The sequence below is a fragment of the Ylistrum balloti genome, unplaced genomic scaffold, assembly GCF_031769215.1.
Source record: "Ylistrum balloti isolate Yb309-2 unplaced genomic scaffold, AGI_CSIRO_Ybal_v1 Utg369734, whole genome shotgun sequence".
Taxonomy (NCBI): Eukaryota; Metazoa; Mollusca; class Bivalvia; order Pectinida; family Pectinidae; genus Ylistrum; species Ylistrum balloti.
The window spans coordinates 250012-271257 of NW_026781947.1; the positions used below are offsets into that span (position 1 = coordinate 250012).

General features: G+C 35.1%; 1 protein-coding gene across 1 annotated transcript; it reads left to right on the top strand.

Annotated features, from left to right (window-relative positions):
• The first annotated feature begins 6782 nt into the window (after nucleotides 1–6782).
• On the top strand, nucleotides 6783–20058 carry LOC132543017 (methylenetetrahydrofolate reductase (NADPH)-like). Its single transcript, XM_060206472.1, has 11 exons — nucleotides 6783–6860; nucleotides 8138–8352; nucleotides 11473–11714; nucleotides 11992–12108; nucleotides 12927–13120; nucleotides 13644–14210; nucleotides 15233–15415; nucleotides 16100–16198; nucleotides 16304–16426; nucleotides 17960–18215; nucleotides 18973–20058. Exons 2-10 carry the CDS (start codon nucleotides 8162–8164, stop codon nucleotides 18185–18187), a joined length of 1944 nt encoding a protein of 647 aa, XP_060062455.1. The 5' UTR covers nucleotides 6783–6860; nucleotides 8138–8161; the 3' UTR covers nucleotides 18188–18215; nucleotides 18973–20058.
• Nucleotides 20059–21246: the final 1188 nt, after the last annotated feature.

Sequence of the window (21246 nt, forward strand, 5' to 3'; positions counted from 1 at the left end):
GCAAATTAATATGTAATTTTAAAAAAAAAAAAAAAAAAACCTGTTTATTGTATTACCACAAATGTATTCAAGTCTTCATCAAAAACAAGTCTATTCACTATTATAATTCCTTCCAATGTGTTGTGTCTGTTGTGGTATATTTAACATTACAAGGCATTATACAGATTTCCCATACTTTGACATCACATTTTCATGAAGCACTTTAAAACCTGTTATTTTCAAGGTTTCCTTGTTATTCTGGGGATGAAATTGAAATCTCAAAATATAGAAAATGTGTAGTCGGTTATTTTCATAGGTGTGATATTTTCGATATTTTGTGGTAGTTGAAAGTGATCACAAAAATTAATTGTGAAATAATGAGACATAAATTGTCCTTTTACATCCAGATCAGCAAATTTTGATTTGTTAAAAATGTTATTAATTCGGTTTTAATTAAAATCGTAAAAAAAAATTTGACCTGTGACAATTGTCGGCTTTGCGGTATATTAAAAATAAATTTAACAGAGAAAATCAAGGCTGGTTCATAGGATCTGCCAAAACTTCATGTATTATTCTCCAAACTTTTGGTGAACCTGGGAAAAAATTAGAATCACCCAACCAAACACTTTTGCTGATAGCCATTGTGACGGATTATACAAAAGCTTGTCTATAGTACTTAGCTGTTGTGTTACATTATTTTTTGATGTTGTGAAGTAATTCTTTGTTAATCATTGGCCCCACAAATTACACCACAAGACCAATTCTTCAACATATATACCGGGACATCAAAGTATGACTTATTTATGAGCAAATCAATTTAATATTTTTTCATTGTTTCTGTTTTCCAGGGACCTTGCTATGTGATATACATGTTTCTAATGTTTATGAATAAGTGATTAACATTTATGAATGAATGTGTAAAAGTGGGCAATATTTTTATGAAAATCTAAATCAGAGAACTTTTGTATATGGTGATAATTCATGTGCACAAAGCCAACAAATAAAAGACAGAAACCTTTTTAACTTTTTAGTTTTTTATCTTCGTCTGTCATCATTTTTTTTAAAGTATGTGAATTGTATGAAATTTTGCATGAAGATTCCATGGGCAATGATAAACTAGAATTGTAAAATTGTAATGATTTCAACCCTACAGGAGCCAGAGGGTCAGAGCCAAATGGGAAAAATTGCTTATACATCAAAATTCTTTTTTCAGACCTATATACCTTAGAATCAAAACCTCTTCATGAATAAAGAGGGCTCAATGTGCTTTATCAAAATTGTAAATTTCATAACCCGTGCCCCATTGTCCTCTGCGACGGGGGTCAACTTCATTAAATTTATATAGGAAAATAACACTTCCAGATTCAATCTTGGTTAGTATGATGTTCTGAAATCAAAGATGACCGCCATCTTGAAAAACATATTTCAAATTTCTCCAGTTCCACTGATGCCATTGGCTACCTTTCCTTAACATTCCCACCAATTTTTAGGTCAATGCCACAATGGAACTGGAGAAGAAGTGTAAAAGATGTTTTTCAAGATGGCGGCCAATGCGGGCATCTTGGATTTCAGACATACCTGAAAAATAGCAACACTTGGTCAAGACCGTCTCAGGATCATTTCATGCAAGTTTGAGCTCAATCTCACTGTTGGAACGTGAGAAGAAGTTTGAAATCGGCGTTGCACAGGAAACCCATGATTGCGCTATCATGTTACAAAATGGCCTCCCTGGCTGCAGTATCGAAGTTTTGACAAGGTCACAAAATAACAACACTTTATTGGCTAACGAATTCATAGCTCAATGCATTCAATGGAACTGGAGAAAAAAATAAAATATGTTTTTCAAGATGGTGGTCTTGGCGTGCATCTTGGATTTCAGACATACCCGAAAAATAACAACAAGATCATCTCGGGATCATTTCATGCAAGTTTGAGCTCAGTCCCAATGGTGGAACTTGGGAAGAAATTTAAAATGTCAAAAGTTTACGCACGAGGGACGGCGCACGGCGGACAACGACGGAAGAATCTCGAAGTCTATGTAGCACGGGTTAATAGGTACACGATTCTAGTGTTGAATTCAGAGACGATGTGTTTGATTAGATTTTAACTTGTAAGGTTAATTATTTAACTTTAGAAAATAAGCGTAAATTATGAAAATAAATACAAAATATAATACTTTTGATGAGATATCGAAACTGAAAAACGGGTAAAAATACAACTCAATAAACAACGGAAATAGCAAAAAATTAATTAATTGAAATTTTGAAATAAAGAAATAAAAAAAATCTAAAGGTGAAGTTTCATAAAATGCATTCCATCACAAAATCTATCAGCATCAATCTGAAATTTGAAAACACACTTGGTAATTTTGAATAAAAAAGATGTTATGATACAGTGAAAAAAATCTCACAATTTAAATGTTAAAACAAATTACAATCTTAACATAAGAAAATGAAAGAAACAAGAGTATCAATGACACTGATGAATGCTTCCCCAAAAACGACTTTATTGGACACAAAAATTTAACAAAGGGCTATAACTCTGTACTGAGGGATCATGGGCCCAGACTTTGCTCCGCTGCACCTTGATTTGTGTAACTGATGTATCACCACGTTTCAATGTCCCTGTGTAAACGTATAGGCAAGGTAAAGCTCCAGACGCAATTGTTTTACAAATTGCAATCACTCTGTGATTAAAGGGTTGTGGGTTCTAACATTGATACACTACATATTGCCTTCTTATGATCATTGTGTACACCAAGTTTCGTTATTCTACATTAAATGCAAGCAAAGTTTCCCGCTGGACAAGATATTTTCAACAAAGGGCAATAACTCTGTAATTGAGAGCCCCGGGAACACTGAATTTGGTACACACCACATTGTGGTAGTATGATCAATGTATACACTAAGTTTCATGTCTCTTGCTTAACTTTGGGCAAAGTTATACTCCGGACATGAAAAGGTTTTTAACAAAGGGCAATAACTTTGTAATTAAGGACTAACATTGGTACTATGCACATTGTCTTTAAATGATCAATGTATACGACAAGTTTCATTATTCTGTCTTAAATACACTTGTTGTGCTCTGAACAATGTATATTTTTAACAAAGGGCAATAACTCTGTAATTACGGACTAACATTGGTACTATGCGCATTGTCTTTGGATGATCAATGTATACGACACGTTTCATTATTCTGTCTTAAATGCAATCACAGTTGTACTCTTAACAATGTATATTTTTAACAAATGGCAATAACTCTGTAATTGAGTATGATCAATGTATACACCGAGTTTCGATATCCTAGATTAAATGCAAGCAAAATCATGCTCTGGACGAGATATTTTAAACAAAAAACAATAACTCTGTTATTTGGAGGAAGAGGGGTTGAGGGCACTGAATTTGGCAAATTTCACATCCCCTTAGTATGACCAATGGAAACACACCAAGCTTCATGATCTTTGCTTCACTGTGGGCAAAATTATGCTACGGACACGAAAGGACGGATGGAAAGACAAACAGCAAGGCGATGACTGAGATGTTGCGGATATTTAGTGGAGCATAGTGAAATATAAAAGGAAAATTATATAAATAATTAGTTAAATTATCAAAAGTAATAAATCACGTTAAATTGGAATTTTGGTCCTTTTAACACACCCCCCCCTCCCCCATTAGCTCATGAGAGGATAAGTACAGATATATTGATACTACTACTACACAGAAAACGCCGTTTTATAGATATTTGTAGATGAATTATGATATAGATATAGATGTACATATGGTTTATGGATATCAGAAATTCAGTGGTAATATATTGAAATCCATAAATCTATTTTTAATAATTTGAATATGTCATAGTTTTCTCTCTCGGTCTACAGAAATATTGATTGATTGAGGACTGTAAAGTAATAACGTCCTCAGACAGATGATGCAGTAGATCAATATTTTAAACAAGAGAGCGTAGACATGTGTCTCGGTACACTATTTGCTTTCATTATTGAGTCATCATTTTCTACTCGATTAATTTCAAGCAATAGGTTGAGTCATAGAGTGAAATTTGCCATTGGTCATAAGATTTCTCAAAATAAGCCTGCTGTTTCGTTTCAAACTTTCCTAAAGGGCCGGTTTCCAAAATGGCCCCTTCTCTGATTCAAATTTCCTGTTGGTGGTGCATTGCCCATGCCGTTGTGGTCACAAATCTATAAAGTATAAAGATTTAGGTCACTTGGTTTGTTTTTTATGGCTCCTCAAAGTTGTACCTTTCAGAAGCTGTCTAAGTATTGATAAAATGTGCATGTTATGTAAAATATTAATGAAAATCTAATCAAATGATAGTCACCGTAAAGAATACATTCATGGCATGATTGTGACAAAAAAATCATGTTTCCATCGCGCCATTTGGCTGTTTTATGGAAGAAACAATCTCAAAAATGCCATTTTCGATGATAACATTTTAGACACAAAAACTGTGTTTTTTAGAGAATACACCCTTTTATGGGCGTTGGATGCAAACCAATTTTTATCCTATTAAATAGTACGTTTATAATATGCTATTGATGAGAGGGAAAATCATCAAAATGTAAGTGGTGGAACATTTTCAAATGTTGGGTTGAATTAGCCTATGGTTGAATTGCCGATTTTCGACTTTCTTTAGATAATTAACAAAAAAACGAGAGTATTTGCTCGGTATGTTGAGAATATGTACACAGATATGAAAAAAAGTGAGAGAAACACTTTTTCATAAAAAAAATCCAAGATGGCTATTTCGCAAGTCCCCGTGGTTGAAGACATTGGCTGACAAATATACAGAACAACAAACAAAACGTGTTCCTTATGATTTTGGTTGGTTTTCGCATTTACGGGATTGTTCATAGCTACCGGCGATTGTATAATACCTATATTTATAAGTTTGGTTAGTCACATGGTAACGGGGATCTTTCATATCGAGCCCCAAACATACTTTCGACATATGCACTCTGTTGCCGCATGGAAAACTATTTCAAGTTTTGTCGGAATTTCTTTACCTGTGGTTGTAATAGTCGAGGGTTTTCCAGAGTCCTGTAATAACCAAGGTAGTACAAGATACTGGAGATGTGCGCACACATTCCCATCGTTCTCTCTCCAACTGGGCACTGGCAGTAGTAGTCCTTTTTTGGGGCCTCAACATCGGGTGAAACGTTGAACCGTATCCAAACGTTATATTTCGTTTGGCTTTTGTGTCGAGAATGTATTTGACATCGGAGAAGGTCTTGGGAGTGCTGGTAAAGCCACACCTCATAGTCTCTGTCATCACTTAAATGTCCGGCGATGTAACCAGGAGCCAGAGATATCTGATACGTTCCACACGTAATGGTTCTCAAGTAATCAAGATCGAGACGGGGAAACAGTACTTTATTTATTTTTTTTTTTTACACATCATAAAACTGTCATGAAAATATCCGCTCTGATATTCAATATAAAAGTTTGTATATAATAAGCTATATAAAAGGGTTTCAGACAAGGTTGTTACTAATTTCCCGTTTTCTTTCAATTTACAACCACATTCAGGCGGCGATATGAGAACGTTCCACCACATGGAATTAGCTGATTTTTGGTACACATATGAAACAAGTAAAGCTCTATCCGATTTTCTGATGGAAATTTGCATCCAAAACTATATAACGGGAGAAAATTGCAAATTTATGGCATTTTTCTTCATAATTGTGTCTCTGCAAGTGCAGTTTCATCCGAGAATATTTTTTTTTATGTTTTATGAATAAACACGATGTTTTGGAAATATTTATCAAAAGAAATTTATACTATGTTGCGAATTACAATTTCGAGATAACCTTCTTTTATTTACAAACTTATGTCTTTGATGCTGAAATTGACAACTTTATAAAAATACATTTTCACTGAAATTATGAAATCTGGGTGTCGGAAAGGTGTAAAATTATTTTTCGGAAAAGAAAAAAACAGTAGTTGAGCTAGATAAGAAATTATACGGGGGCAGGCTCCTATGGAGAATTAACATTACTGGAAACAGGCCCTTTCCCAAATTTGCTTGAGTTTTTGTTTTTAAACCATCTGCCTTTCTTTCTTTTTTTTTTTTTTTTTTTAATTTTTTGTTTTGTTTTTGTTTTTTGTTTTTCACTGTACATGCACTATTTCTCATCCAAGGTCTATCGTCGGTCGAATAATGAGAATTTCTTCGGGTGGGATGCATCCTTGGTCTATTTGGTCTATAAAAAGTTACTTCCATTTGAGTCAAGTTCCTCTAATGGAGTTTCCCATCTAATAGTAGAGTTTACTTAAAATCAGCATTTTCAAAATAATTAATATGTATTTCCAGAGTTTGTCAACTATGTTGATATATTTGCTGTGCTAGTATTTTTGATCGAGGTAAAATATCAGCAGCAATGACAAAAACCTTTGTTATTCATGTTAGTCTATGTTTGTAGCGAGAATGGCGTACATTTACATATATATCTTCAGTTATCTACATGCATATAGTCCTTTTCCTCAATCATTCCCTTGTCCTCGGTTTCGAAAACTTAGATCCGTAAGATCACAGACGAGTGGTTGGTAAATGCGATTGTTGATCAAAAAATGTTTGTAAGAGTTGCCTCGCCTCAACTGATCACGCACTTGCTTAAAAGCATTTACGCTGCCTCGTACAAAGTATGTCTTTTATGGTTAACGGTACGCTGATCACTCTGTATCATTCAGGGTCAAGGTTGTGCGTGATTAGATACTCGATTGTGATTGGCTACAGCGGAGTATATAATGCGAATGGACAAAATTTCTGTCTCTTAGTTCGTTTTGAAAATCGGAGGAGGAGGCGACGAACGGAACGCTGAAAGAGCGTAGATCTGTGTACAGCTGATTCTTTCAATTTTGAAGGTACAAGTAAAATGGTTTCCAGATAATTCAAATTAAATATGATAGACTTTGCGCGTGATTATTGCATGAAAAAACTTTTTACTATGCATAAGGAAGAAATTATTTTTAGCGTTATTTATTGAAGCGTGAATACGTAAACAAACACAAGTCCCGATGTAAACACGTAGTGGTCGGTGGTCATGGGGCTTATGTTTTGATGGCGTCCGTATGCTTAAATATTTTCAGTTCCATTATTTTTTATTCTTATTTATTATTTCCTTTTTTTTTTTACTTTTTAACAAATTATTATGACAATAATCTATTTTTTTTATTATTATGTAACATACTTCTCGTCATGTTGGCCTGGTGTATGATAATATCGCTCTTCGGTTTTTGCTATTTTTTTCGTTATTTTTGTGTGTGTTTTTTGCCCAAGGTTTTTTTAAGTTGTGCTGTCGAAGAAATTACCAAATATTCACAGGACAGCAATAAACTATTTTTATTCTTCAGTCGCTGTAATGTTCTCGATGTCTTTATGAAAAAAAAATTCTACATTCAAAATTTCCGTATGATTTTATCTACTACAGCGCCTGTCCTCTGTACTTACTTTCTTTACTATTTATTCACTGCTTGATTTGTAATTGTAGCTCTTGAATAAATATGGACTTTTAAACATAGATTCTACTTTCATTTTCGTTTTAAGGATTTTGAAAACATGAATTTCTTCACCAGGGGAAAAGTAAAACATTAACAATTATAAAGGTGGTGACGGGAACATAAAGTATGCCTATGTAGAATTTGTACTGAGATAATAAATGTTGTGATTCATTTATTTGTCAATATCCTTCTCGGCAGCTTAGTAACAGGAAATGGTGTACGCATATACCACCTTTGTGCATGCATTGTTTACATTTGAGATAAACAACTCTGTCATATATCCTGGACATGACAAGACTTTTTTTCTCGAGAGTATCCGGTACCTGTGTCCTTTAAATGAACAGTTGATGGATGATATCATAAACATGACAGAAATATGAAGTTTATCATTTTTTCATTTATCGTATTTTTTTTTTTTTTGTGAATTCTTTACATGGATGTAGGATGTATCATTGATGAAGTAGAAGATGCTTAATCTTCCAGAACAACTGGTTTTATTCTCCAATTTCTTTTTCAGAAATCTTTCATTAAAATTTTCCTTTCATATTTTCCCTTGGTTCATTGATCTTGATTTTTAATTTTATTGACACTTTTTGCGGTTTTCTGAATTTCAGTCATCACTTTCTTTTAATGTTTTACAGGAAACATAAAGTTATCAACTCATCATGCCAGAGTTGGTAGCACAAAAGGAAGCCTCAAATGGGGCTGGGGGATCTCCCCCTTCACCCCCAGAATTACCAGAACGAAACTCCCTAGCAGAGATGGTCAATCGAAGAATCGCTAGTAGAGATCCTTGGTTCTCTCTCGAATTCTTTCCACCCAGAACAAACAATGGAGCTATTAATTTGATAAGCAGGTATGTTATGTACTAGCCAAACCATTGTAATTACAGCCGTTCCAAATCCAGCATCAAACCAAGCACGCTGAGTAATAGTTTCCCTTACTGGCCCCTCCAAGCTATTACACTGTAATTATTTTATAAAATAGTGTTAAAAAAGAAAAGTAGGCAATTTGTGACTTATTTTAATGAACTGATGCAATAAAATGTATCAATTTCAGTCTGACAAAACAGTTTCATCACCAGTATGTAATAATGTGTTGTGGACATTTTTAAGTGTTCAAGATTTATCAAAATCCTGCAAGGAATGAAGTCGTCAGAGCTCTGATAATGAAATTCTAAAAATAGTAATGATGACCTTGACCAAGCTACCATCAACACCAACTTGTTCAAGATATTTTGTTGTTGTACGAGTCTGTGAAGTGTGAAGATTTTAGTTTTAAGAATATAGGAATGAAGTCGCAGGAGCTCTGAAAAGATTTTCTTGGGGAAAAAAGCTAAAGGGGACCCTGACCTTGACCCAACAACCCTGAAATTTGAACTTGTCCAAGATATTTGATGCTTTTATAAGTGTGGTATGTTTGATGAGAATACCTTGAGGAATGAAGCGGCTAGAGTACTGACATTGATTTTCTTAAAATAGTAACAATGACCTTGACCCAGCAAACCTGAAACTCTATTTTATTCAATAAAATCTAATGCTTTACAAGTACTTGATGTGTGATAAGAATCCTGCGAGGAATGAAGCAGCAAGACAGCTGACAATTAATTTCAAATAATGAAAACCTTGACCTTGACCCGAAAACCCTGTACTTCAAACGTTAACTTGTTAGATATAATTTGATGCTTAGTAAGTGTGGAGTTTGATGAGAATTCCTTCAGGAATGAAGCAGTTAGAGTGCTACAGCTGACAATGATTTTCTTAACATGGAAATGGTGACCTTGATCCAACTCAAACTTGTTTGTGGTAATTCAATGCTTTATAAATGTATCAAGATTGATGAGGATCCCTTAAGGAATAAATCTACAAGAGTGCTGACAATGATTTTCTAAAAACAATTACCTTGACCTGACAACCCTGAGACCCAAACTTGTTAGATATTTGATGCTTGTCTTTATTATTGTGTGAAGTTTGAGGAGAATCCTTCGAGAAATGAAGCAGCTATAGCAGCAACTATGATTTATTTTTGAATAGTAACAGTGACCTTGACCTTTACCCATTAACCCCTTTAACTCGTACTTGTTCAAGGTATTCTGATGTTTGATATGTCTTTGATGTTCCCTAAAAGATTGAAACTGCTAAAGCACTTTTAAATACACAGGGATGGATGGACGGACAGACAGAGTCTCTCGCCTTCCCAACCACCCCTGACTACAGTCTTCACTGAACCTCTATTTTAGTCTCTCACCCTCTCAACTACCCTCTATGGTCTACACTGGGCTTCTAATCTAGTCCCTCACCCTCTCAACTACCCTCTATGGTCTACACTGGGCCTCTAATCTAGTCCCTCACCCTCTACCCTCTATAATCTACACTGGGCCTCTAATCTAGTCCCTCACCCTCTACCCTCTATGGTCTACACTGGACCTCTAATCTAGTCCCTCACCCTCTACCCTCTATAGTCTACACTGGTTCTCTAATCTAGTCCATCACTCTCTCAACTACCCTCTGTAGTCTACACTGAACCTCTAATCTAGTCCCTTCCCTGCTGTAGTCTACACTGGACCTCTAATCTAGTCCCTCCTCCTCTGTAGTCTACACTGGACCTCTAATCTAGTCCCTCCCCCTCTGTAGTCTACACTGAACCTCTAATCTAGTCCCTCCCCCTCTGTAGTCTACACTTGACCTCTAATTTAGTCCCTCCCCCTCTGTAGTCTACACTGGACCTCTAATCTAGTCCCTCCCCCTCTGTAGTCTACACTGAACCTCTAATCCAGTCCCTCCCCCTCTGTAGTCTACACTGGACCTCTAATCTAGTCCCTCCCCCTCTGTAGTCTACACTGGGCCTCTAATCTAGCCCCTCCCCCTCTATAGTCTACACTGGACCTCTAATCTAGTCCCTCCCCTACCCCTCCATCTGTTTGGTAGCCAGAAGCAGCCCTGATTGGCTAAAGTAGTTGGCAGACCATGCCTTGATTGGCTATAGCAGCTGACAGGTCGCGTGCCGGTTCTACTTGTTAAGTGATTGATAAGCCTAATGTAGACAGAAAAGGTGTATAATCTCTTGCTGTAGATAGTGCAGTGTAAACATGACAGATTATAAGTGTAAACACAGCCTCCTTCAGCGGACATCATGCATTGTTAGCTTATAACTCTTGATCAAAAATTGTTTTCCCATATTATATGACAAGATTTCTTTTATTTCTTTTCGTGCATTACTTTGAAATACCGTTACAAAATATTTGTTGAGATGAATTTGAACATTTGTTTGAGATTAATTGTTGTGTAAAGATAAAATTTTGTTCAGCTTTTTTGAGTTGAAAATTGGAGCCATATGTATATGCACTATTGACTATTTGTGGACAGATTACTTTCAATGTAAATCATTTTCCTGATAAATTAAAGGACCACTTGATGTATTTATGTTCAAGAGCAAAGTTTGAATTTATTTAGAATTTTTTGTAACTGTGAAAATATATAACGTTTGAGTTAATTTAGTTGTTAACTGCTTATCAAACATGGTCGATTGATCCCCTAATGATAGTGTATACATCACCCTGTTCACTAGTGTTTGCTGTTCTTTTGTGAGAAGTCGTTCAGAGGGGATTTGTTCATGTTCTTTAAATTTTGTACCAACCAGAACAAACTCAACTGAAGTCAACTGAATTTGCCCCTAATTGATATTCTTGAAATTCCCCTTTTTCTTTGTTTTATAGTACCAGTGATAACTAACATAAATTATGATAGAGAAAAAAGTTGCATGTTTGTGGTTTCACTGTTATTAAGTAAAGACTAAGTTTGATCATTCATTGATTCTATAAAGATTGTAGGCCATTTTAATTTTCCAGTCATATTGTCTGGTCATGTAATAAACAAGTTATAAGATGTAGAAAGAATTTATAAAGTAATAAGATAACAAGTATTTTTTTTAGATTTTTTGGATAAAGTGATTGGTCAAAGAAATATTTTTTTATTAGGATCGAACGGATGAATGAAGGACAGCCCCTTTTCTGTGACATCACTTGGCATCCAGCAGGTGATCCCGGAAATACCCAAAAGTCCACCAGCTCCACCTGTATGGCAGCTACCATGGTAAACTACTGCTGTGTGGAGACCATGCTCCACATCACATGTGGCCGACAGACAGAGGAGGAAATCAAGACCAATCTAAAGAATGCTAAAGAGCTAGGCATCAGGAATCTATTGGCACTAAGGGGAGGTAATTATGTTTCGTCAAGTGGTTTGATTGATTATGACAGTGAAAACATATAAATTGATAGTTCTGAGGGAAGAGACCTGTAATAATTCCCTGTTATTTATATAGAGTGGACTAGTCTTTGTCAAATTGACATCTTGGTCTTAACCAGTTAAGTTATCTCCAGATATTAGATACATGTACTTTTGGGTGTATAGCAACAAATCACCAATTGTAACTCTTTTGCGATTTTGTAAATTATACTTTGATATGTAGTCAGAGCTGTTTTAATACATTACAGACCCACCAGATGGCGGAGAGTCTTGGGTACACCAGGACAATGGCTTTAATTATGCAACAGATTTGGTGAGGCTGATCAAGCAAGAACATGGTGATGACTTTTCCATTTGTGTAGCAGGTATGGAAATTTAGAAGTTAAGCTCAAATGTAGAAGTTATATACCAATGTGCCCCTCTTACCCTGTTTGAGGGTATGAAACCCCTCAAAGTGGTGAAATTCAAATCTTGTATCCCTCGTTTTCAGGCACTTTTCTTTATTACAATGTAATAAATAAACATTGTTAGGGATCTACTGTGCCCTCAGTTTCAAAATGAGAGGGGGTGAACTGTTACAACAAAAAATAATGTGAAAAGATACAATACCCAAACACAGAATATATTGACTAACAGTTTTAGGTCACTGTCATCCATCCACCAACTAGAAGGATTTTGACCAAATTTGGTCAGAAGCATCCTTAGGGTCTTGGCCCTCGAGATCCTGAGGAGTCTGGCCCGAACAAGGAAATTTTTTTTCAAGGTCTTACTCTTTCTGTAGGAATGATTGAATTTTGCCCAAATTTTGTCTGGAGCATCCTTAGGTGAAGGGGAATACATTTTTTTAAACAGTGCATTTCTGCCCCCAGGGGCCTGAGCGAAGGGGCTCATTAGGGATTATAGGGCAAATCCTTTAAAATCATTCTTCTTATGCAAAATGCTTGGATTCTGTCACAATTTGGTCTGAGACAGGCTTGAGATTACTTTGTATGAACAGTGGGTTTTGGTCCTCTTGAGTGGGAGAGGTGGGGGGAGGGGTTGGGCCCACTACTGGAAATAGATTGAATTCTTAAAAATCTTGCCTATGGTAGAGTTGATTAGAAGCATCCTTGTATCTATAACAGGTTACCCCAATTTGTACACAGTACCATCATATCTACAGACATTTCTGTATCTATAACAGGTTACCCCACGGGCCACCCTGAGTGTACGTCATACCAGGAAGACTTGCGTCATCTTAAATCCAAGGTGGATGCTGGAGCTGACTTTATAATAACACAGCTTTTCTTCAAAGCTTCTACCTTTCTACAGTTTGTGAAGGACTGTCGTAACATTGGAATCAACTGCCCCATCATCCCAGGTGTTCTTCCTATACAGGTAAGTTTTCATCTAACACCAGGGTTAACAGAATACCATAGCTTTATTTAGAGAGAATATGGGATCAGTTATCACCTGTAGTTACCATTTGTAAATATCTACTAGGGAAATATGTATTTATACTGAACCTTTCATTTCAACAATTCTTAAAATTTATGTTAAAATGTTCCATTTTTCAATGGAATTCAGGAAAAGAATGCGTTGGTCCAAAGGTTCCTTAGATAAAAGGTAAAAAGAAATTGTTTCGAGCCATTTTCAATGTAACAGGGGTCAAAGTGTCAAAGTTGTGAAAATATTTAAATAACTTCTCAGCAAGCCAGACTTTGAATGTCAAGAGTAGTGATATGAGGTGTATTTGTGAAGAACATTGAATTCCAGGTGAGAACTACAGACCTATTGATCTGTTAGTTAATAGTTTATTTCATACTCGAATTAATGAATTAGTATCACATACTTAAAACACTTTACAGTTCACTTTTGTTAAATTGTTTATACAATTGTAATCAGGTATTGTATTTTTCAGGCTTACCAGTCTTTACGTCACATTGTGAAATTATCTAGGTTAGAAGTTCCCCAGGAGATTATCGACACCATTGAACCAATGAAAGACAATGACGAAGCTATTCGTAATTATGGTGTGGAGCAGGCTGTACAGATGTGCCGTGACCTGCTGAACAGCGGAGATGTGTACGGACTCCATATATACACTCTCAACAGAGAAGTTGCCACGATAGAGATTCTGAAAAGACTTGGAATGTGGAAAGAGGACCCACAGCGTACTCTGCCTTTCAAAGTGACAGCCAATCACATGCGATGTAAAGAAGACGTTCGACCAATATTCTGGAGGAGCCGACCCAACAGCTATGTTCACCGGACATCAAATTGGGATGAATTCCCAAACGGTCGTTGGGGAAATTCGTCTGCAGCGTCCTTCGGTGATCTGACTGACTATTACCTATTTTATTTAAAGAATCGGTCACCAAAAGAATCGCTGCTGAAGATGTGGGGGGAGGATTTGTCCAGTGAACAGGACGTTTGGGACGTCTTCTACCACTACATCACTGGCAAGCCAAACGGTCTTGGCGTCAAGGTAAACTTCAATCCCACACTCTCACTTTTCTTTATACTAGTAAATATATAGCCCTTGCTGACCTATCCTTATTCTAGTTTCTTTTACTGTATCACAGGCAAGACAAACAGTCTTAGTATTTGGGTGAAAATTACTGCCATCGTTGTGTATTGCTGGTTTCACTTGATAAACATGTTTACTTGAAGCTTCAGTACTGTTTAGTCTACTATTATTTCCTTAAGTAGTTGGTAGCCCACTGTTACCAAAAGTCAGGCTGTTCAAATTAGTTAATCGTTTAATCGTCCTTAACCAATTCATTTTATTACTAGTCTCTTTTTCTTGTATATATTCATTATACAGCAGTTGATTTTGATCCTCAGTTGTGTATCTTTAATTTTAGAATCTATAGGAAAACTGCAGCAGTTGATGTTATGAAATAAGTACTGGACAGACCATAATTTCATGTAGATTGTCTTCAGTTTGAAGACTTGTCATTTGAAATTTAGGATAGTTATATCTGTAGGAATATAGAGCCAACGCCGTTCTTTTCGTAGTGTTGGTAGGTTCCATGGTCCCTAGCTTGGATACCTCCAGGTACGCAGGGCGATTGAGAATTAGTGGTATCTAAAGGGTAATATTCAATCGCAACAAGTCCAGGGTACCAGACCCTGAAGAAGCCCACATGTTTGGGGCGAAACCGGTAGACATATTGTAATAAAAATACTCTTCTGGTACTCTGGTCTTGTTGCGATTGAATATTACTCTTTAGGATAGTTATATATTCAACTGCTTTTTTCAAAATGTTGATCACAGTGTGTATTAAAGTATCATTACGTAAAGCCCTAGGATTGATTATTTACCAGAGACAGTTAATGGCCTGCAGCACCACAGATAGCTGTCAGGGGGCTTAGTCGACAGGCAATTCACAAGAAATTTACATAGAACAGGAAGGTTTGATAGTCACAATATATGTTTGAAATGAAAGCCTTTGTCTGTCATGGTTTTGGAGTTAATTTGATAAGTCATTCACTGTTTTTTGACAGGTGTCCAGTCTGCCGTGGCAGGATGATGAGCTGAGTGCCGAGACCAATCTGATCACGGAAAAACTGGCAGCCATCAACAAACGAGGTGTGTTGACTATCAACTCCCAGCCGAACATCAACGCTGCACCGTCAACAGACCCGAAGGTTGGCTGGGGAGACCCTAATGGATACATATTCCAAAAGGTACAGCTTGGTCCCCGAGTGATAACAACTGGCTCTATTTACAATCAGCTGTTAATTTGAGTTGACCAATAAACTCTATTTATGTATTAATAAATAAAAAGTGGAGCTCAATTTCCTTACATGTAGTATTAATACTGTATGAGGGAGTCTTGAATGATTCAGTTTTTATCAAACAGTGAAACAACAAAGGTCTGTACAGCATCTATTTCATCTCTTGGTCAGAAAAGTCAGAAATAAATTTTGAATTTTGAAATTTTCCATGAAGATTAACATTGATTGATACATGTTTGGTTGTGGACCAGTGGGTTTAGTCTGGTCCTCTTCACCCCCTTTAATAGTCTGCAGTAAGGGTCATATACTGGCCCTTGTTATGATCCCCATGTTGTATCCCTCCCTTTAAACCCCAAGTAGCGTCCTTAATTATTGAAATATTCATATTTTAATTGATTTTGCTGGTACTCTCGGTCCACGGATTTGATATGGCCGCAAACTTATAATAAGTATAGGGACATTTACAGGGCTGTGTTTATCCACAAAATCAATTTTCTACGAAATAGTGATTTTTTGAAAAACCATGAAAATGGGTCTCGGGGGGGAAAACACGTGATTATAGGTTAGACTTATGATTGGGCTTAACGAGTGTGTAAACTGTAATGTTATGTTGTTTCATGCTTTGTCTTATAGGCCTACTTGGAATTCTTCACATCAGAAAAGAATGTAACTGTGCTGAAAAATATTCTAGAGAGGTATCCCCTTGTCAACTATCACATCGTGAATTCAAAGGTAAATGATCTACTCAACTTTCGACACCTATAAAAACCATTGATACTGTAGATTGGTGAACACATTGTGTTGTAATAGAAACAATAATGATTATTTACTGTGCAGGGAGACGTTGACTACACCAACTGTGATATGACTCTACCTATTGCTGTAACGTGGGGGGTGTTTCCTGGTAAGGAAATCATACAGCCTACAGTTGTTGACCCTATAGCTTTCAAGACATGGAAGGTGAGTGTGTATTTAAATTGCACAAGCTTAGATACTTGGAATAGGTGTCTTGGTTTCATACATGCTATATGGGCATTTAGTATCAAAGCTGATGTGGGAGGTGAATTTTTATTTATCTCATACTAACTAGATAACAGTTGAACAATCTGTATCCATAACTGTATAGATTTGGAACAAACTTACATGAATAAATATCATTTTGTCTATTTGTTTCATATGAAGTTTAAGATACTATCAGACTATACAATTAGGATATTGTAATCATTGAGGTCATGTGTTCATGTTGCTTTCAAGGTATTTTGGTTGGAATTTATTTGGGTTAGAATTAAACAAAATAAGGTATGTGATTTTACACCAGGAATATTGTACTGATGTCTTGTGTTAATATCGCCTCAAAGATATTTGGGTTGGAGATATATAAAATAAAGTCTGTGATTTTACACCAGGAATATTGTACTGATGTCTTGTGTTAATATCGCCTCAAAGATATTTGGGTTGGAGATATATAAAATAAGGCCTGTGATTTTACACCAGGAATATTGTACTGATGTCTTGTGTTAATATCGCCTCAAAGATATTTGGGTTGGAGATATATAAAATAAAGTCTGTGATTTTACACCAGGAATATTGTACTGATGTCTTGTGTTAATATCGCCTCAAAGATATTTGGGTTGGAGATATATAAAATAAAGTCTGTGATTTTACACCAGGAATATTGTACTGATGTCTTGTGTTAATATCGCCTCAAAGATATTTGGGTTGGAGATATATAAAATAAAGTCTGTGATTTTACACCAGGAATATTGTACTGATGTCTTGTGTTAATATCGCCTCAAAGATATTTGGGTTGGAGATATATAAAATAAAGTCTGTGATTTTACACCAGGAATATTGTACTGATGTCTTGTGTTAATATCGCCTCAAAGATATTTGGGTTGGAGATATATAAAATAAAGTCTGTGATTTTACACCAGGAATATTGTACTGATGTCTTGTGTTAATATCGCCTCAAAGATATTTGGGTTGGAGATATATAAAATAAAGTCTGTGATTTTACACCAGGAATATTGTACTGATGTCTTGTGTTAATATCGCCTCAAAGATATTTGGGTTGGAGATATATAAAATAAAGTCTGTGATTTTACACCAGGAATATTGTACTGATGTCTTGTGTTAATATCGCCTCAAAGATATTTGGGTTGGAGATATATAAAATAAAGTCTGTGATTTTACACCAGGAATATTGTACTGATGTCTTGTGTTAATATCGCCTCAAAGATATTTGGGTTGGAGATATATAAAATAAAGTCTGTGATTTTACACCAGGAATATTGTACTGATGTCTTGTGTTAATATCGCCTCAAAGATATTTGGGTTGGAGATATATAAAATAAAGTCTGTGATTTTACACCAGGAATATTGTACTGATGTCTTGTGTTAATATCGCCTCAAAGATATTTGGGTTGGAGATATATAAAATAAGGCCTGTGATTTTACACCAGGAATATTGTACTGTACTTCTATTGTAATTAGGATGAGGCATTCGCACTGTGGACAGAGACATGGGCAAACCTGTATGAACCTGGAACGAACTCGCACAATTTACTTAATCACATCCATGACAATTACTATCTGGTGAATTTAGTGGATAATGAGTTCCCTAAAGACTCCTGTCTCTGGGAAATCGTGGAGAAAATGATTCAAGAAGGAGCTTTGGTCTCACAGGAAGATGTCAAAATGGACACAGAAACTGGACATTAGTGAAGGACCAGGTATTGTGGTTATACAGGTACAGTTCAATAATTACTAGTCTCTAAGTCATTGCCTCTCTAATTTGTTTCATTAATGGTGAGTCAGGCTCTGTAACAGTAGCTTCTTAAGGTAACTGTTTGTCTTGTTAGTTTCATGAAATGACCTCATCCACACAGTGAGAAAGTGTTTCATAAAAGATATTATCTACATTATGAGAATTTTTGTCAGTTGACAGAAAATTTTGTGGTAATGATTCAGAAAGAATTCAGAAATTGTTCATGGTCTTCAGCCTAAGTTCTGGGCTTGCAGCTTAATGAATCTGTTGTTCTTAAACTTTTAACTTTAAGACAGTTGGTCTGTCAGTCTGTTATGAGTGTGTATTCTCTGGTTACTCTAAATCACTTAACATTTCCCAGGGGATTTATTTTCACATTAATATGCATTGAGAGTCGTCCACGAATTAAAATCCCTGGCGGTTATTTGTACTGAAATATTTCTTGATGATGTCCATCCTGATGCAGTTACTGATATCAGAGTCCATATATCTAATAACCCATTATTCACAAATTTAAAAGTCAATTTTAGACCATCCTTTACGAAATCATGTATTTACGAACATGTCTTTTAGAGGTAAGTTCGTGAAATAAAGTATTCACAAAGTGATCTACAGTATGCTGTGAAGCCCAGAATTTGAAAAAAAATAGTTTGATTGGATTTATTTTAAAATTCTTCATTGTTTTGATTATCTGATTGTTTTCTATTTGGATATGAAATATTTTATCTGGTGTTAACAGGTTGTTGTGACATCACCCTGGAGTATGGACAGGAACCTGGATGTTATGACTGAGATAGGGCTGGTCTCTAAATGTTGGAACCAGTGAGCAGCTGAAATCTGTTCAACAGCAATGTATAAAAATCTAGTTATAAACAGGAATTGTAAACTGTGAAACATAATTAAGGTCTAAACTGACCGATCTGCATAATGTTCAAATAATGCTGGTGATATAGGACTTATGAATCTGATATATATTGCCATAGACTGCAGTCATAGACAAACATTGCCGCTATGATTGCCATGAAAAGCCCATATAATTGCCATAAAAAAGCCGGTGGAATTGGATAAAGGTTGTAATAATTAATACTCTTTTTGTGAAAATTTTTTATTCTTTAACAAGTTTTTCTATACAATATCATATTCATGATTAAAATATTTGTGGTAGTTGATTAAAATTGCAGTTTGTTAATAGCCTTTGTTAGATATGAAAAAAAACATTTTTACAACAAGTCATGACAAAAGTTTGGTGATTTTGATGGTAGATTTTTCCTGTTTACATAAATTGTTAACTGTAATACTTGATCAAACGTTGTTGTGTTATTACGGGAGAATTGTCCATGTTGAAATAATGTGTGATGCTGAAATATTCTCTTATGATCAAATAATCTGGTATAAATAAACTCTTTAAAACATTATCTTATGATGTAATAATAAGATGATGACCAAAATGTGTTTATGAAACACTTTGACCCCAGCTGCAATAAATCTGTACATTAAAACATAAATGTACTGTGTAAGGCATGTGCTAATAGCATGCACACTTTATGAAAGACTTGTGTCTTCATTTTGCAATAGTTAAGGTCAGTTTTTAAGTTTTTCAAAGGTCAAAGGTGAAGGTCACATGGTCAAATATTTTGGTGCCATCAGAAACATTTTGTCATAAGGAACACGCCAAATAATTTTATAAAAACATTCTCTTCTGATCAAATAATTTTATAAAAACATTCTCTTATGATCAAATAATTTTATAAAAACATTTTCTTCTGATCAAATAATTTTATAAAAACATTCTCTTCTGATCAAATAATTTTATAAAAACATTTTCTTATGATCAAATAATTTTATAAAAACATTCTCTTCTGATCAAATAATTTTATAAAAACATTCTCTTCTGATCAAATAATTTTATAAAAACATTCTCTTCTGATCAAATAATTTTATAAAAACATTCTCTTCTGATCAAATAATTTTATAAAAACATTCTCTTCTGATCAAATAATTTTATAAAAACATTCTCTTCTGATCAAATAATTTTATAGAAACATTTTCTTATGATCAAATAATTTTATAGAAACATTCTCTTATGATAGATTATTCTTCCATGATGTTGAATTCGTTTTTAAGAGAACCTTGTGTAATGTCTGGAAATTCTGTTGTAATCACAATATCATTTGGTCAAATTATCTTATGACCAACTTATTTCATGTGATGATACGATATTCTCGTAATCAAATATTTCTCTGGAAATTCTCTTTTAATCAAATAATATTTTATGGTATTTATACATTTTCTTATGACTGAATGATCTCTTAAGGTGATTGATTGGTCGTTTAATCAAATCTTGTTTATTGGGATGTATGCTCATTTTCATATTCTTGCCCTGATGTAAGTATATTCTTTTATCACATCTGATGTATAGATAGCTTCTTATTGCTATTGATCAAATAAGCTTGTATGGAAATTATTATCTCATGTGGTGTAGAGAAATTCCTCTTATGATAACAGATTATCTCTTGTGGTGTAGAGAAATTCCTCTTATGATAACAGATTATCTCTTGTGGTGTAGAGAAATTCCTCTTATGATAACAGATTATCTCATGTGGTGTAGAGAAATTCCTCTTATGATAACAGATTATCTTTTTTGGTGTAGAGAAATTCCTCTTATGATAACAGATTATCTCTTGTGGTGTAGAGAAATTCCTCTTATGATAACAGATTATCTCTTGTGGTGTAGAGAAATTCCTCTTATGATAACAGATTATCTCTTGTGGTGTAGAGAAATTCCTCTTATGATAACAGATTATCTCTTGTGGTGTAGAGAAAATGATCTTGTGGTGTAGAGAAATTCCTCTTATGATAACAGATTATCTCTTGTGGTGTAGAGAAATTCCTCTTATGATAACAGATCTCTTGTGGTGTAGAGAAATTCCTCTTATGATAACAGATTATCTCTTGTGGTGTAGAGAAATTCCTCTTATGATAACAGATTATCTCTTGTGGTGTAGAGAAATTC

What these genes read in the sequence shown, in the direction of transcription:
- LOC132543017 (XM_060206472.1), top strand. Translation starts at nt 8,162, where the DNA reads ATGCCAGAGTTGGTAGCACAAAAGGAAGCCTCAAATGGGGCTGGGGGA. An exon ending in GCTATTAATTTGATAAGCAG is followed by an intron (nt 8,353 to 11,472) that starts GTATGTTATGTA and finishes TTTTTTTATTAG; the next exon opens with GATCGAACGGATGAATGAAG. An exon ending in ATCACATCGTGAATTCAAAG is followed by an intron (nt 16,199 to 16,303) that starts GTAAATGATCTA and finishes TTTACTGTGCAG; the next exon opens with GGAGACGTTGACTACACCAA.